The sequence below is a fragment of the Lynx canadensis genome, chromosome B3, assembly GCF_007474595.2.
Source record: "Lynx canadensis isolate LIC74 chromosome B3, mLynCan4.pri.v2, whole genome shotgun sequence".
In the NCBI taxonomy this organism is placed as follows: domain Eukaryota; kingdom Metazoa; phylum Chordata; class Mammalia; order Carnivora; family Felidae; genus Lynx; species Lynx canadensis.
Window position 1 is genome coordinate 23819798 of NC_044308.2, and position 19606 is coordinate 23839403.

Genomic DNA, 19606 nt, shown 5'->3' on the forward strand with positions numbered 1-19606 from the left:
GCACCTTACCAAAGCTGAGAAATCTACCTTGACAACACTATTTTTTCACTTATGACTTGCATGAATATCAGGTTAACTGGGGATAACAATAAATTGTTTTTTAAAGGTCAAACAAGAACACAAATGACTTGTATTACAAATAAAAATAAGGAAATAAAAATATTCTGATCCTACAAACAACTTCATTAATAAAAGAGGTGGAAATATCCTTTAAACATTAGATAAATAAATTTCACTTTAAAAATCAACTCTATGACCTGTTGTAATAGCTAAAGGAAGAATGAACTCTCTGGGCAAAGATAACTCAAAAGCTTGAAAGCTTCATGTTATCTGGGTGTATAAATGTGTTTTTGTGATCCCTAATGACTATCACATGTCTGGTATTATTTAAAATACTCAAATGTTGGTAGACAGGTAAGGCTAACCAATTACTAAAAGGATATGAAACTATTAATGACTGACTAGTGTACGTCATTCTCAACTGATTATAAAGATGTCATTCAATGCTGGATAGTACACCCAAGAGTTTTGTGCCCTGAGTTATACTAGTTTAGTTTACATGAATATGTCAACTTAAATTTTCTTTTTTTAAATTTTTTTTTTAATGTTTATTTATTTTTGAGACAGAGACAGAGCATGAATGGGAGAGGGCCAGAGAGGGAGGGAGACACAGAATCGGAAGCAGGCTCCAGGCTCTGAGTTGTCAGCACAGAGCCCGACGCGGGGCTCGAACTCACGGACCGTGAGATCATGACCTGAGCCGAAGTCGGACGCCCAACCGACTGAGCCACCCAGGTGCCCCGTTAACTTAAATTTTCTACTGAGATTATTTCTAACTCCAAATTAGAATTATTAATCATTCTGTATCTAAAAGGTGATCTTCGGGGCGCCTGGGTGGCGCAGTCGGTTAAGCGTCCGACTTCAGCCAGGTCACGATCTCGCGGTCTGGGAGTTCGAGCCCCGCGTCAGGCTCTGGGCTGATGGCTCAGAGCCTGGAGCCTGTTTCCAATTCTGTGTCTCCCTCTCTCTCTGCCCCTCCCCCGTTCATGCTCTGTCTCTCTCTGTCCCAAAAATAAATAAACGTTGAAAAAAAAATTAAAAATAAATAAATAAATAAAAGGTGATCTTCTGAAACTGTGGTCTTCTCTAAACATGCTGTCATAACAGAAACTGTAAAAACTAAACACTTAGTATTCCAATCTTCATTTATATCTGGAGAATAGCATGTGACACAGGTCTGCCAATTACCTAAGTGGAAGTCCACTGGTGAACTTCTGATGGCTAATTTTCCTGATAAATAGGGGCAGCTATGATTAACTCACACTGTGAGTACAACAAAAATCTCCTAATTTTTAGTAGTAGATATACTAATACACCTATAGTTTCCTTTATGGGTTTTAACTCTTTAAGAGTTAATCCTCAGGTTTGTTCCAGGATACACAGGAGTACTTTTCGAAAGTTTCCATTAGGCTACTTTGTTTATACAAAGAAAGTTAAAAAGCAAAAAAAAGAGTTTGTGTTATTTTGTGTTAAGAGAGAGGTTATTTTTTGGGTAAGAGAACCTCAAAATTTTTTCTATAGAAACTAATGATAATCACTTTTTCACTTATTATATGCCATTTTGGCTCATGAAAGGTTTCATAAGAATGCTCTATTTTCAGATAGTGGGGAATTCTGCTTAACATCAGTAATCTCTTCCTGAAAAGTATGAAACTGTTAACTGGAAGCTTATTTCCCATTATTTCCATTGGAAACAAAATTTAACATCTTACAAGACAAAACAAAACCCCTAATTTCCTAAAATGTAACCAAAACAGAATACCTATTATAACTACCTTGCTAGGACCTAAAAACTCTGCTTCCTATTCATCAAATCATAAACTTATTAACAAAGTGTTGTTTTGCATGCAGTAACATGAACTATCTTAAGGGACAGCAACATTCTAGACCCACACACCCTTTTTGTTGACATGCTGTTCAGAACATCTTCAAGTGAATCAGACATTCTACTAATTCTATATAATGTATAATATAAAATGTATCAATTTCCCTACACAGAGTTTTGTTTAAAATGTTGAACTGAGGGGCGCCTGGGTGGCGCAGTCGGTTAAGCGTCCGACTTCAGCCAGGTCACGATCTCGCGGTCCGTGAGTTCGAGCCCCGCGTCGGGCTCTGGGCTGATGGCTCAGAGCCTGGAGCCTGTTTCCGATTCTGTGTCTCCCTCTCTCTCTGCCCCTCCCCCGTTCATGCTCTGTCTCTCTCTGTCCCAAAAATAAATAAACGTTGAAAAAAAAAAATTTAAAATGTTGAACTGAGGGGACACCTGTGGCTCAGTTGGTTAAGTGTCTGACTTTTCAGCTCAGGTCAGGATCTCGTGATCCTGGGTTTGAGCCCCCTCATCGGGCTCTGTGATGACAGCTCAGAGCCTGGAGCTTGCTTCAGATTCTGTGTCTCCCTTTCTCTATCCCTCCCGTTTGTACTCTTTCTCTCTCAAAAATAAACGTTTAAAAAAATTAAAAATTAAAAAAAATTTTTAAAGTGAACTGAGTTTTTCAGACATAAATTAGTTAAAAAAATTATAATTAGAGATACAAGCATTCACAATGTTTAAAAAGAGATGCTCTACTAAGAAAATGTTAAATGAAAGAACATTCCCATAGGGTATACCAGTATATTTTGTAATAAATAGATGTGTGTTCCTGAAAATACATTCTGTAAAATTTTATACTTAAGAAAATTTTTATACAAAAACAGAGTTTGGGGCAAACTACTAAATATGTATAGAACTAACAAATATAATTAACAATAAAAAGTACTAGTGTAGTTAATGCATTTGTAATTCCTCGTAGAAAAAATATTGTAGGAAATATAGAAAGTTGCAGAAAAAAGGGAGGAGCAGCAGAGAGAGTAACGTATTGGGAGAAAGTACAAGGAATTGATAAATTACATAGACGAGCAAAAACAGGAATAAACATTCAATAACACCTACAATGAAGCACATAGCCAAAAAGATGTGTCCATCTGCCCTGTACCATAATCCCCATGGCTAGCTGTATTCAACTGCACCAGCACATTTACATTTAGTAATTGCTACTCTGTGGTGCACACTTAATGGGCAAATGGGTATGGGGGGTCTGGGTGGCTCAGTCAGTTAAGTGTCCGACTTGGGGTCAGGTCATGATCTCGTGGTTCATGCGTTCGAGCTCCATGTTGGGCTCTGTGCTGACAGCTCAGGGCCTAGAGCCTGCTTTGGATTCTGTGTCTCCCTCTCTCTCTGTTCCTCCCCGACCTGTGCTCACTTGCTCTCTCTCTCTCTCAAAAATAAACATTAAAAAAATTTTTTTTTCTAAATGGGGAAATGGGTATAATGGAGTCAATGCAACTTCCACATTGTACACACTGACAACATTCACCTACTTATTCACACTGTGTGAGCTAATTCATGTAACAGAACCATGCATTTAGGAGCAATAAAGTGGTATCAAGTTATGAAATTAGTTATACTATGAAATTAGAATAAAAGATATAATACAATTCCGTATCACCAATTAAAATTAAACTTGCATTCAAATCATGTTACTGAAAACTTTTGAGGTGTTCTCCAACTTACACATGTCTTAAACAAAAAGCTTCCTTTTTAAAAATACCTCTGGTAGGTATTATGCACACTGTCAGTTATTTAGAAATTCAACTACTTTGTTACTAACATTGATTATCTTCACTGAGGAAAAGAAAGCTTGGATTTGAAGGTTAAAAAAAAATTTTCTTTAAACAATTTTGGAATACAGGATCATTTAGAAAACAAAGGCTTGGGTAAAGACTGCCATTAATAAGTAGGTGATGATTCTTGGCAGCATGAGTGTACCAAATCCCGAGAAGAAGCTGAGCAGGATATGGGAAGAATATTAGAAAGAAAAACTGAATTATTTCTCAAGTAACGGCTACAAAATTTTGCTGTGCCCTCAGAAATGGAAAAGACTGCCACCACTTCTTTCTGCTTCTTTCACCTAATAGTGCTCAGGTTCCACAATTCATTCCAGATAATCAGTCCAGCTATTTGATAACTTCATTAGATTCTATAGCCTAGTTTAGGAGACTAGTACTTAGGAAAAATGTTCAAAATTCCAATCAATCTATTAAAGAAACTTTTGGAATTTAATCTGCTTCTCATTAGAGACCATTAGAACTATAAAATGCAGTCAAATAATTAGTTCAATTATTACTTTGTCCTTTGCCACAATAAATATATATATACAGTGGTAAATAAATACCACTATACTAATACGTCTTAATGTCACACAATTAGACAAAACAAGTAAGAACCTCACAAATTATTTAAATCTCCAATCTGGTTTTTCAGTCAAAAGTTCCCCAAAATAGAACATCTTACCTCTAAAATCATCTCTTGCTCCTTGTCCTTCCTTCTTGTTCATTTTTATGTCAGAGCAGGAGTTGTTAGGGGCACCTTTCGAGTTTTCAAGGTAAGCTGAGCTTGCTCCTTTCTTGGAGGGATGAGGATCACAGAGTTTTGCATTAATCTTATAAAGCTCGAGGGCTTTAATAGCTGCTGCATTGTTATCCATACGAAGAAAAGTTGGACAGGAAGCACAAAACTCATTCGTGCAGGCCTCATTTCCACAGCCCTCAGTTAACTGGTGGTAGTAGCGTTCTATTAGATGCTTTGCAGCTGCTCGCTTCCTGTAGCAAACATTCAAACAATGAGCACAGTGATTAAGATTAGTATAGCTCTCATGTAAAAAGCTCAACAGATCATAAGGCAAGGCAAGTTAGTCAAGCACTGAAGTAAAAAACTGGCAAATTAAGATGAGGTTTAGAAAATGAAGATCCACTATTTACATAAATAAAACTTTTAACTAGATAAATGCTAAGATACTATGATAAAGAACAGCAGGGACACCTGGGTGGCTCAGTTGGTTAAGCATCTGACTTTGGCTCAGGTGAGGATCTCACGGTTCGTGGGTTCGAGCCCCACGTCGGGTTCTGTGCGGACAGCTCAGAGCCTGGAGCCTGCTTCGGATTCTGTGTCTCCCTCTCTCTCTCTCTGCCCTTCCCCCATTCACACTCTGTCTCTGTGTCTCTCAAAAATGAATAAACATTAAAAAAAATTAAAAAAAAAAAGAACAGCAATATTTATCAAAATCATTGTTTTAATAGATTATGCTTTTCTTTGGCTTAAAAAAGTGTGTGGGGGGGACTTTATTCGATGGTATATGTGCTTAAACTGTTTAGCACAACAGATGAAAATCAGAAGGTTTATGGCCAAGAGTTTTGTATTTTATCACTTTAAACAACTGACATTAAGAAAATAAGAGTCTAGTTAAAAGTATCAATCCAGCTTTCCTTTATATAATTACTATTTTAATAATTTATAAATACTTGATTAATAGTTAACAAAGAACTTCTATCTGGAACAAAAAAGTTTTTTCCTCCAATTATCTACCATATGAGGGATTTAAAAATAACCTATAAATGAAATAGCCAAAACTGTGTTATACTGCAAGAAAATGATTCTGAGCATACAATCCTGAACCCAAAACATGTCCTTGAACTTGCTCATTAATCCCATGTCACAGAAACCTAGAATATTTTTGTTCCCGTAGGGCAAAATTTTATGTTTCATTTACTTGTGAAGTTAAAGTATGTAGATTAACATTCTTAACTGGCTGTTCCAGCAGAGCTTCCAAAGATACTGAGGAAGAGATTATTTCATCAAGCAAGGAGTTGGACTACAATATCTATCTCTATGGTTTATTCAACTCTAAGATCTATGCTTGTACTGTCTGATGATGTGAGATTACCATAATTTAAGGAAAGCAGTCTAGATCCAAAGAAACAGAATTTATAGCTATTCCTTTTGGTCTCAAATTCACATGCATGGGAATAAAAACTACAAGTAATCAAAACCATAAAAAAAAGAAATTACCTAACTCTCAAAATGTTCCTACAATTACCTTACTAACATGTAAGACTAAATGGCAAAGGACAGTAGGGTTCACATTTTGTTAATTGTGAGATACCTCTTGTTCATCATGAGAAACTGAACAAGGCAAATGAACAGTAGATAAGGGACATACTAATTAAGTCCAATTCTGTCTCAAAAGTAGGACTTTGTCCCTAAACTAAGTGACAAAGACTAGCACAATTAACTCTTGAACAATGTTGGCATTAGCAGTGCAAACACTTTGCAGAGTTAAAATCTGCAAGTAACTTTAGATGCTCTCATAACTTAACTACAAACAGCCTACTATTGACCAGAAGCCTTACCAATAATATAAAGAAGTGATTAACACATATTTTGTATGTTACATGTATTATATATTTTTACATTAATGTAAGCTAGAGAAAATAAAATATTAAGAAAATCGTAAGAATACATTTATAGTACTCTAGTGGATTTATCAATATGTGAGTTTAAAAAAACCCTCATGTAAGTGAATGCAGTTCAAACCTATGTTGTTCAAGGGTCAACTGTAACTCAAAAACACTCATTTTGATGCATCTATTTTTTAAATGTGCCATGCAAATTAATGCATACAGAGAAAGAAGACAAACGTAAAACACACACTTAAAATTTCCATCAGCAGCACTTAGTTATTTTAGATGTAGCTACAAACAATCCAACTTTTGAAAATTAAAGATTATGCCAGATATGTCACTATGCAAAATATTAAAGTGACATGTAAAGAGAAATATAGCCTCAAGAAGATTTATACCATCATCTCCCAAAATATAGTAGCTTTCCCTAGTGAAAATGTAAATAGGTATGTATTTCTATTCTGGAGGAAAATTATTGAACACAAAGTTAAAAATGAAAAATCAGAAATCAAGTGAAATTAACTGGAAAACTGTGCAAAAATGCATTGTTTCTGTGAAATTTGGAAAAATGAAATGCCCATTTACATAATATGGGATTACTTAAATGAACTGCAACAATTCACATAATGGAATAAATGAAATTACCAAGATCTGAATTTGGCAAGGAATAGTCTTCTTCATTCATCACTAATGGACAAAAGTCAGTTACAAAGTTTTAAGTTTAAGATGAGGCCACTTTTATTTCAAAGTGTTAACAGTCATTTTCTCTAACTGATGTTGACTGAATGGGTTTTTTGAATTCTTCCATACTTTGCTTCTAATTTATTTTTTCTATAATAAACATGCTACTTGTATATTAAAAATAAATACAAGTGAGGAAACGTTAACAGCTTTATAACTTCATATACATGATTTAAAGAGCCTCAAGATTTATTAAATTGTCCCTATGATTTTTTTAGTAGTTAATTACAAAATTCAAAATACCAAACACTCTTACTATTTTTCTTAATAAGAGTGTCATGTTTTGTTCGAAGAAAAGTCCCCCCAAAACTCAGCCATATTACATAATGCTTCTGTATGTAATGCATAAAGGAGTGTGAACAGTAAAAATAGGACAAGACTGAGAAATTAGAAGACCTACATTAAGTGACAGCTCCTTTTGCCTCTAATTACCTATACAGTTCTGAATGAGTAGTTCTCTGGGCCTCAGTTCTCCCATCTTAAGATTCCCTTCAGTACTAAGGTTTAGGTTATTCTATGTAGTAGTAGGTGAACAAGGTACTAGTATTTGATGAGTGTCTGATAACATACTAGACATACTGCTAGGCACTCTGGCATAGGTTATCTCATTTGAATCCCATTACTTTGAGGATTATCTTCAGTTGACAGCTAAAAGACAATTAAAAGAGTAAAATTATGTACCCAAGATCACACAAAGGAAAATGCAGCATCAGGACAAAAACAGGAGTCAGGGGTCTTCTGGCTCGTTTCCACTATACTGCCTCACAGAAAGGGATTCATTTCAAAACAATTCTTAAGAATAGTAGCACTAATGACTCTAATGGGGGGAAAAATCCCAGGAATAATATGTAATTGAAAAAAGCAAAAAACCTGAAAAAATCAAAATCTGAATCTCATATTTATGCATACCTGCTATCTCATAAGTACACTAGTTTTTTGAAGAGATACCAAAATATTCTGTAAAGTTAATACATCTACAATTTCTTGAAAACCTATATGCTACAGATGTTCTCACCTTAGAAGGCAGTAAAGCCTAGCAGTTAAGAGCTTGCACTATGAAGCCAGACTGCCCAAGCTCACATGTTGGCTCTGGCACTTATTAACTATGTGGCCTTGAATGATTTACTGACAACATTTCTGTGTCTCAGCTTCTTCATCATTAAAATGATAGTATACAATTACCATGGCTGTGAGAGAATTAATGAGTTAATATACATAGTTAGAACACTGCCTGGGATATAGTAAGTGCCATGTGTTAGCTGCTATTATTGTTATGACTAAGATCCTCGTAAGCTTATGAATTGGCTAGATAAACTATCATTCTGCTGATGCTCAGAGCAGTTACATCACAAGTCACACATCTGATAAGAGATTTGAACCCAGGCTTGACTCAAAAACTTGGGTTTTAAATACCACTAAGGGAGATTTAATACCAGACAGGGAACGTAGCCCTCTCTATTCAGTCTGCTTCTCTGCCCGGGACATACAAATAGCAGCTACACAGCTGAAACAGGACTGAAAGGAGGCCATGCCAGAACCTCCAGGTTATCAGTGGAATCAACCATTTTAAACATTTTTCTTCTTTCCTCACACCAATGACACCCTGAATTATATCTGTCCAATTCTGCATCCCCATCTAATAGAGCATTAAAAAAGACTTCTATGTTGGCAATGTGTACACTAATAATGACATTTTTATAAGTAACTTGTACAAGGTTAATCCCTATACAGTAGGAGTCACCAAATCATAGCTTGTGGGCCAAATCTAGCCTGCCATAAAAAACAACAAACAAACAACCATAAAGTCTTATTAAAACATAGCCAAGCTCAATAATTTATATATCGTCTATGGCTGTTTTGCACTACAACAACAGAGTTGAGTAGTTTTAAAGAGATTGTATGCTTGTAAATCCTAAAATAAATACCCACCTGGCCCCTTACAGAAAAATTTCCCAACTCTTAATTTAGAGTCTGTGTTCCTTGCTCTCCAGTGACATTTCCTTATCATCACATGGTCGGCTCACTCTTTCCCCTCAACAAATCAATGCAGCAAAATACGTACTTTTCCCCAACTATGATTAAAAGAGAGAGAAAGAGAGAAAATGGAAGGAGAAGAGAAAAAAAGAAAGGAAGAAAAGGAGATAACAAAAAGGAAAGAAACGAAGAGAGATCCTTCCTTAACCAGACCCCTCTAGTGACCCCTATCTGCTATTCATAATCAAAACTACAATACGGGCTAGGGCTTATTTTTTTTAAGTTTTTATTTAAATTCCAGTTAGTTAACATACAGTGCAGTATTAATTTCAAGTGTACAATACTTCCATATAACACTTGGTGCTCATCACAAGTGCACTTGTAAATCCCGACCACCTATCCCCTCCACCCACCTCGCCTCTTGTAACCATCAGTTTGTTCTCTATAATGAAGAGTCTGTTTCTTGGTTTTCCTCTCTTGCAATGCCTCCCCCCCCATGTTTGTTTCTTAATTCTACATGAGTGAAATCATATGGTATTTTGTCTTTCTCCAGCTGACTTATTTCACTTAGCATAATACTCTCTAGCGCCATGAATGTTGCTGCAAATGGCAAGATTTCATTCTTTTTATGGCTGAGTAATATTCCATTGTGTATATACGCCACATCTTCCTTATGCATTCATCAGTTGTTAGATATCTGGGCTGTTGCCATAATTTTTCCTTTTTAGATAATGCTGCTATAAACATCAAGGTGCCATGTATCCCTTTGAATTAGTGTTTTTGCATTCCCTGGTTCAATACCTGGTAGTACAATTGAAACTATAAAAATCCTATAGGAGAACACACAGTAACCTCTTTGACACTGGTCGTAGCAACTTCTTTCTAGATCTGTCTCCTGAGGCAAGGGAACGAAAGCAAAAATAAACTATTTGGGCTTCATCAAAATAAAAGCTCTGCATGGTGAAGGACACAACGAACAAAACTAAAAGGCAGCCTACAGAATGGGAGAAGGTATTTCCAAATGGCATATCTGATAAAAGGTTAGTATCCAAAATATATAAAGAACTTATAAAACATCAAAAAACCCAATAATCCAATCTAAAAATGGACAGAAGACATGAATAGATATTTTCCAAGGAAGACATCCAGGTGGTCCACAGACACAGGAAAAGATGTTCGACATCACTCATCATCAGGGAAATACAAATCAAAACTAAAATGTGGCACTGCCTCACATGTGTCAGAATGGCTAACATCAACAACACAAGAAACAACAGGTGTTGTGGAGAAGGGAACCCTCTTGCACTGCTGGTGGGAATTGCAAACTGGTACAGCCACTCTGGAAAACAGTATGGGGGCTTCTCAAAAAGTTAAAAATATGGCTTACTTTCTATATTCTGTATTTTTTTCACATTTCATGGACTTTTCTTATGGAGTCAATAATGGAGGAGGGCCAAGTGAGATCTGATGAGAAAGCTCTCAAAGTAGACAACTGAAAATATGCATTTAAAATAGACAACATTGGGGCACCTGGGTGGCTCAGTCGGTGAAGAGTCCAACTTCGTGATCTCACAGTTCATGGGTTTGAGCCCTGTGTCAGGCTCTGTGCTGACAGGTCAGAGCCTGGAGCGTGTTTCAGATTCTGAGTCTCCCTCTCTCTCTCTCTCTCTGTCCCTCCCCCACTTGTGCTCTGTCTCTCTCTCTCAAAAATCAGTCAATCAATCAGACAACACTTTCTATTTATTTATTTTACTTCCATGGCTCAGTGAGACAGTTCTACAAATAAATGTCCTATGGAATAAATTACATATAGAGGGCCAGAGTTACTCTAGAAAAACTGGACAGAAGTCTTTTAAAAAATTAGTTTCACTCTTGGGGAGAAGGGCACTGAGGTCAGCAATTAACTTTGAAATGCATGAAAAAATAAAGATGGAATGATGGACAGAAGGATGGATATGTGATAATACAAGGTAAGTATTAATAGTAAAATCTAGATGGCAGGCATATTGTGTCCATTGCAGAACACTTTCAACTTTGCTGCATGTTTCCAAGTTTCCAAAATAAAACACTGGGGGAAAATACTGTTACAATACATACTATAACTTCTGAGAGGTCAACTGGCAGAGGAAATGATTTTAGCCATCAGTGGCCAAAAGAGAAAAACCAATGTGTCATCAATGGCACTAATACCATGTTTTCCTGACTTTTGAAGCTAGTTTTGAATCAATCCAGTACTCAACAAACAAAAACCCCCTATAATAATAATAAAAGAAAGCTATGAGATGACCATAAATACATATAGCACTCAGTTTACTTGTCAAGGAGACAATATTAGGAAAGTATTTTTAGATATCCTATACCAATAGCAAAGCACTGGGGTTAGGATCACTGAAATGACGGCCAACAATAAAGAAGATGAAAGTTGAAAAAAAGATATTAAACAGGTAGCTGAAAAGTAAGTAATGAATACAGGAACAAAAAGATGAAACCACAAGAAACTGCTACTGTCAGAAAGGGAAGATGTGTTTGACGAACAATTGACAAACAAGATTGGAATCAATTAAAAAATGGTAAGAACATAAAGAAATAGTAACTGTGACATGTAAAATAAAAACTAATGGTAGACAGGGACGTCTGGTTGGCTCAGACGGTTAAGCATCTGACTCTTGATTTCGGCTCAGGTCATAATCCCAGATTCATGATGAGTATGGAGGCCAGCAATGGGCGCTACACTGAGCGTGGAACCTGCTTCAGATTCTCCCACCCTTCCCCTCCACTTATTGCGATCTCTCTAAAAAAAATATTATAAACAAAAAAGCGAATGATAGAGTATTAAAATAATAAAAGAAGATAAAAGGCAAAGATAAAAAAGTCAATGTAAGCAGAGTGACTTTAACTGAAGATGAAGTTAAATGAAGATGTGAGGAATCGAGACGCCAGAGATAAAAAGGCTTGTATGCTCATCTATAAAGCTAATAAACACTTGCTTACTGATTTCTCAAAGTAGTGTTGTCTCTCTGTTCCTTTTGGGATGTTGGCTTTGTAAACACTCCATCCCCTCCCCTAAAGTTATATTAACATAAAAATTTGGAAGAGTGAACAATGATATCCAAGGTAGTATTACACCTTAGAAAATTGGATGACATAAAACATCTGTAACATAACTGTTAGGTTTAAGGTTGGTCTGTTACAATGGAACTGCATGAAATGTTAGATTATTTCAAGACTAACGTACAATTCTGAGTCATTATTACACTATATCCTACCAATAATCCATTAACTACAGAATAAGATATATTTTCAGGAGAAAAATATAAATATAAATCAGCATATTTACTATGATAACTCAACATAATATAATCCCAAGTATTACTTTATTGAGCTTTATAATCTCAATGCCCAGAGTGTGTGTTATACATTAAACATGAAGTAAAATTGTAGAACAAAATATTTATTTACCTTTAACCTGTTTTTTAAAAAGTATCACATTTTATGGTGAAGTTGTAATGAACAAAAAACGAACTATAATCCATCTGCCTCCCTCTAATTAAGATCCTAAAAGGATAGAAACACAAAAACACAAAATACTTGTTGGCATTAGTATAGGGTTCTATCAATTATCTGTGACAATCATGAAATATAGTCTTGATTTTTTTTCTTTCTAATTCGAATATAATCAAGACAGAAATTCATTCCTTGGTTGATAACATACTTCTGTGTCTACCATGGACCAGGCATATGCCCAAATTTTGTGATAAAGATCTGGTTAATGGGTTATTTTACATTCTGAATATTTATCACTCTTACAAAATCATCTTTTTAGGGGTTTAGGGAGCTGACTAAAACCTTGGAGTTATTAGAAACAATAGCTTTTATAGATTCTGTTGAGAAACAAGTAGACTTTTCAGTGTTATAATGAGAAAATCCTGAAACAGATCTTTGAACTTATACTAAAGATAATTTACTAATATGTCTAAGTTAGCTTTGTATAGGTGATAAATCTTCTGGCATTTTCCTCCGACCAAATGAATTGGAGAAATAGTAAATTTATCTGAACAAAGATAAAAAGCCAACCAGGAGAGATGTCTGCAAGATGGAGAAAAAGAAGCTCCAGAATTTATTCCCTCACAGGAACATTAACTTATATACATGGTCCCAAAAACCCTTTATGAGACCTCTAGAAACCAGTTAGAAAGTTGCAGTACCCCAAGCAAGCTCCAAGCCAAAAAGAGCCAGATATATGTAAGAAAAACTTTCATTTCAACTGTATCAATCCCTCCCCAAGATGGCACAGTTCATACTCATGATGAAAAGCTCAACCTGCAGCTTCACCCATTGGAATTATGTCCAACATTCCTGTTTTTTGGGGTGAAAGGAGCTGTCAAAGGGACAAGTTTTTTGTATTGGCCAGACTTGGAGCACTGATGGAACCAGCATATACTGGATGCCTAGAGGCTACAGAAACACTGGTTTGTTTCAGGACTAGAGTACTTGAAGCTCTTGAAAAAGAAACCAATTAAGTCCTTTCACTGGGAAATTACAAGCGTAAGTCTGAAAAAGATACACCTCAATAAAAGGTATTAGAGTTACCAAGAATCTCTAATGAAGGTCTTCCCCTCAATGAAGCCAATTCAGAGAGACTGGAAGAGGTGGTTGTTTTTATCAGAGGCAAAATCTACACACACACACACACACACACACACACACACACACACCACAATTAAAATGCATATTAAAAACTACACAAAGTACCCCCCCCAAAAACCAAGAAATTACAGTCCAATTCCAATCAAAGGAACAAAATCAAGCTCTAGAATGACCTTAAAGAAGCAGAGATCTATGAATTACCTGCAAAAATGCAACATAACTGTCTTAGGGAAACTCATTTGTTACAAGAGAACACAAGGAAAACAACTAGATGAAATCACCATGCTACACAAAAAAAGAATTCATCAGCAAAAAATATAAAAAATAACTAACCAAAAATTCTAGAAATAAAAAGAATACAATAACTGAACTGAAAATTCACAAGGGAACAATAGACTTAATCAAACAAAAGAAAGAAAATAAACCCAAAGTCAGGCCATTTGAAATTAACTGAGTCAGAGGCAATTTTTAAAACGGAAGAAAAGTGAAGAAACCCCAAGACACTTCTAGGACAACCACCAACCCTACTAATATTGCACTTAGAGGAATTCCATGAGAACAAAGAATGTGGCAGACAGCTTATCTGAAAAAGTAATGGCCAAACACTTCCCAAATGTAAGGAAGGAAATGGATATCTAATTTTAAGAGGTTTGAAGGACTCCAACTACAATGAACCCAAAGAGGATGATTACTAAAACACACTATAATCTCTGTCAGAAGTCAGAGACAGAGAGAATCTGGAAAACAGCAAAACAAAAATGACTAGTCATGTACAAAGGCAGCTATCCTAAGACTATCAGCAGGTTTCTCAGCAGAAACCTTGCAGAAAGACCAGAAAGAAGTGGGATAATATATTCAAAGTGTTGAAAAAAATAAGTGCCAACCAAAAACACTGTATCTAGCAAAACTGACTTTCTAAATGAAGAATAAAGACTCCCAAGGATAAACAAAAGCTGACAGTTCCTCACTACTAGCCCTGTCTTACAAAAAGGAAGTCCTTCAACTTAAAAAAAAAAAAAGAAAAGAAAAAGATAAAAAGGACTGTAAATACAAAATCATGTAAAAAATATTAAAACTGTTTGGTAAGGTAAATATATGGACAAATACAGGATCCTGTAATACTGTAATGGTGGTGAGTAAATCAGTCAGGTAGATGCGAAAGATGTGAAAGATGAAAACATTTTTTAAACAACTATAAATAAAATTGATACAAAACATAAAAAGATATAATTGTATCCTCAAGTGAAAGGGGGGAAAGATGTAAAGGAGTAGAGTTTTTGTATGCAATTGAAATTGCTATTAGTTTTAAATAGATTATAACTATAGTACAACTATAAGATGTCTTATGTAATTCCCATGGTAACCAGAAAGAAAATGCCTAGAGAAGATATACAAAAAGAAAAACGAGACAGGAATCACAGCATGTCACTACAAAAAAATATCAAGATGAACACCAAAGGAAGACCTCACAGAGAAGGAAAAAAATAACTACCAGACATACAAAACCCATAAAAATGGCGACAGGAAGTCTTCCTTATCAGTAATTACTTAAAGGTATATGGATTAAACTCCCCCATCAAAAGACACAGAGTGGCTGAATGGATTAGAAAAAAAAAAAAAAAAAGATAAGACACAACTATATGTTACTTACAAGAGACTCACATTAGATAGAAGGATATACCAGACTGAAAGGATGGAAAGAGACATCCTATGCAAATAATACCAAAAAGAGAAAGAATGATTATATATATACACATACTAAATATGGCTATATTATATATATATACATATATATACACACCACACCACATATATAGAAAAAAGAAAACAAGTGACACATTATAGATAAAGGGTTAATTCGCCAAAATATATATTATAAATATATATGCACCTAACAGAAGAGCAGCCAGATACATTAAGCAATATGACAAGAACTAAAGAGAAAAGAAAGACAGTAACATAGTAATAATAGGACATTCCATATCCCACTTTCAATAATGGGAAAGAAAACCGATTAGGAAACACAGGACCTTAGCATTAGACCAAATGGACCTAAAGACACACACATGACATTATACCCAACAACAGAACACACATTTTCTCAGTTGTACATGGGACATTTTCCACAGGAGATCACGTTATACCATAAAGTTTAGTGTTAAAACAAACTTAAGGAGACTGAAAATCATACCAAGTATCTTTTCTGACTACAACAGAATGAAGCTAGACATCAAAGCAAAAGAAAAAACATGAATATCTACAAATAAGGGAAACTCAAACCGCATATCCTGAATAACAATATTCAGAAGAAAAAATCCGAAGGGAAAGCAGAAAATATCTGGAGACAAAGGACATAAAACACAACATACCAAATGTATGGAATGCCACAAAAGCAGTATGAAAAGGGAAATTCATAGTAGTAAATGCCTATAGTAAAAAACAAAGACCGCAAATGAACACCTAACTTCAGACTTCAAGAAATTAGAAAAACTAACTCAAAGTTCATCAAAGGGGGAATAATAAAGATTACAACACAATTAAACGAAATAGAGACAGAAAAATAAAAATTCAACAATTTAGTATTGGTTTTTGGAGACTATTAAGATATCAACAAACCGTTAATTAGACCAAGAGAAAATGCTCATAAAACAAAAGTCAAAAATGAAAAAAGACACATTATAACGGATGCCATAAGAATAAAAAGGATCATAAGAGACTGCTGTCAACACATGCCAAAAATTGGATAACTTAGAAGAAATGAGTATATTTCTAGAAACATATAATCTAACAGGACAGAATCATGAGGAAATAAAAAATCCGAAGCAACCTGTAACTAGTAAAAAGACTGAATCAGTAATACAAAACTTCCCAACAATGAATAACCCAGAATCAGATAGTTTCAATGGAGAATCTACCAATGATTAAAAAAAAAAAAAAAATTAACAAGAACCCTTCTCTAACTCCTCCAAAAACCTGAAGTGAATACTGTAAAACTCATCCCATGAGGCCAACATTACCCTGATACCAAAATAAGACAAAGAAGAAAAGAAAAATACAGACAAATATCCCTAATGATTATTGATGCAAAAACCCTCAATGAAATACTAGGCAGTTAGAATTTAACAATACATTAAAAGAGTTATATCATCACCAAGTGGAATTTATTCCTGGAATGTAAGGATGCTTCACCATACAAAAATCAATCAATCCAACACAATGAATTATCAAAATTACAAAAATAACATGATCACTCCACTGACACAGAAAAAGCATTTGACAAAATCAAGATCCTTTCATAATAAAAACATTCCACAAACTAGACAAGGAAGGAAATTACTTCAACACAATAAAAGCCATATATGAAAAGCCCAGAGCGAAGATTATACGTAATGGTATAAAACTGAAAGCTTTCCCTCTAAAATCAGGAACAAGGCAAGGATGCCCACTGTTACCATTTCTTTTCAAAACAGTACTAGAAATCCTAGACAGAGCAATTAGGCATCCAAATTGGAAAGGAAGAAACAAAATTATCTCTGTTTGCGGATGACATGATCTTATGTGTAGAAAACCCTAAATGTAGACCCTATAAAAAAACTGTTAGAATAAATCAAACTTAGTAAAATTACAGGATACAAAAGTCAACCAATGCAAAATCCAGTTGTATTTCTATAAACAGTGAACAAAAGGAAATAAAAAATATTCCCATTTACAAAAGCATCAAAAAGAAAAAAATACTAAAGAAAACTTAACTAAGGAAGTAGACTTATGTAACAGTCCCCCTTATTTGTGGGGACTCTAAGGACTCCAACAGATGTGTGAAACCACAACAGTACCAAAACCTATATATATATTTTCCTATTGATACTTTTGATAAAGTTTAATTAATAAATTAAGCACAGTTAAGACAGTAACAATAATAATGAAATAGAACAATTACAATATATTACAATAAAAGTTACGTGAATGTGGTCTTTCTCTCAAACTACCTTATTGTACTGTACTCAACCTTCTAATGATGTGAGATGATATAATGCCTATGTGATGAAATAAGGTGAATGATAGATGCCTTGTGATGTAGTATTAGGCTACTATTGACCAAAATCTGACAACACCGAAGAAGAATCATCATCTGCTTCCACAATGCAGTTGACCATGGATAACTGAAAACACTAAAAGGGAAACAATGGATAAAGAGAACAATGAAAAATATACAATTAAAACTATGAAATACTGCTGAAAGAAACTAAAGACACAAATGTAAACATGCTGTGTTCACGGTAAGACTTAATATTGTTAAATGCCCATTCTACCCAAAACAATCTACATATTCAATTCAAACCCTACTGAACTGGCATGTTTTAAATAAAAAAATAAAAAAATAAATCTAAAATTCATATGGAATATCAATAGGACCCAAACAACAAAAACAATCTTGAGAAAGAAAATAAAGCCAGTCTCATACTTCCTGACTTAAAACATCTTACAAAGCTACAGAAACCAAAACGGTAATGTACTGGCATAAAGACAAGACACAGACCAATGAAACACATCAGAGAACCCAAAAATAAACTCACATATATGGTCAAATAAACTGTGGCATAGATGCCAAGGCTATCCAATGGGGGAACAAGAGCCTCTTCCACAAATGGTGCTGGGAAACCTGGATATCCAAATGCAAAAGAATGAAGTTGGAGCCTTACATCTTATACTACATTAAAAAAAAAAAAAAAGGTTAACCAAAATGGATTAAAGAGCTAAACATACGGGGGCCTGGGTGGTTGAGTAACCGACTCTTGATTTTGGCTTGAATTGTGATTTCACAGTTCATGGGATCGAGCCTCATGTGGGGCTCTATGGTTACAGGGTGGAGCCTGCTTGGGATTCTCTCTCTCCCTCTCTCTCGACCCTCTCCTACTCACACACTCTCTCTCTCTAAATAAGTAAATAAACATTAAAACAAATAGGGGCGCCTGGATGGCTCAGTCAGTTGAGCATCTGACTTCGGCTCAGGTCAGGATCTCAGAGATTACGTTTGAGCCCAACATCAAGCTCTCTGATGTCAGCATAGAGCCCACTTCAGATCTTCTGTCCTCTCTCTGCCCCTCCCCAACTCATGCGTGCGTGCGCGCGCGCACACACACACACACACACACACACACACTCTCTCTCTCTCTCTCTCTCTCAAAAAAAACATTAAAAAATAAAAAGACCTAAACATAAAACCCAACATTACAAAACTCCAAAATAAACATAGGGAAATAGCTTCATTACACTGGATTGGGCAATGCAACACCAAAGCGCAACTAAAACCACATAAAACAAAAGCAAAAATACAAATGAGACTACAGTGAACTTCTGCACAGCAAAGGAAACCATCAACAGAGTGAAAAGGCAACATATATAATATGATTATTCCATCTCCTGGGTCTGACTTAAAACTCCACCTCAGGAAATAGAAGAACCAGGGATGGAGACTGGAAGACAGCAGAGGGGCCACAGGATACCTCTCAAAGACAGGAAAAACAGAAGGAGAGAAAGCAAGTAAGAAAGCATACAAAGATCACAACCTGAGGTGGCTGTTTTAATTAACATTAAATAATAAACATTAGCATGCCCATGGAAATGGAAAGGAGCAGCAAAACAGAGGTGAAAAGAGTACTTCAAAGACTGAGAAGTGACTAACAATGAAGACAGACATAGCCATAAAGATGACATAGCCAGAATGCATAGCCTCAAAGTAGCAGGAATTTTTATGCTGAGAGAATAGTAACAGTCCAGAAACATCAGTGGATAACAAGAATAACAATGTGTGGGAAACAAACAGGTCAGGCTTACTGCACCTGTAACCTAGCTTCTGTATCTAGTGATACAGAAACTATTCTTGACAGTCATCACTTTTCACTCCTTA

General features: G+C 35.4%; 1 protein-coding gene across 6 annotated transcripts in view; it reads right to left on the bottom strand.

Moving 5' to 3' along the window:
* The window catches only part of UBE3A (ubiquitin protein ligase E3A), a 92607-nt gene that overhangs the window by 35657 nt on the left and 37344 nt on the right, over positions 1-19606 (bottom strand). For all 6 annotated transcript variants that reach the window (XM_030317575.1, XM_030317574.1, XM_030317573.1 and 3 more), the window contains one exon: positions 4391-4698. In XM_030317575.1, the coding sequence (XP_030173435.1) occupies positions 4391-4698 (308 nt within the window). The remainder of the gene's footprint in view (positions 1-4390; positions 4699-19606) is intronic.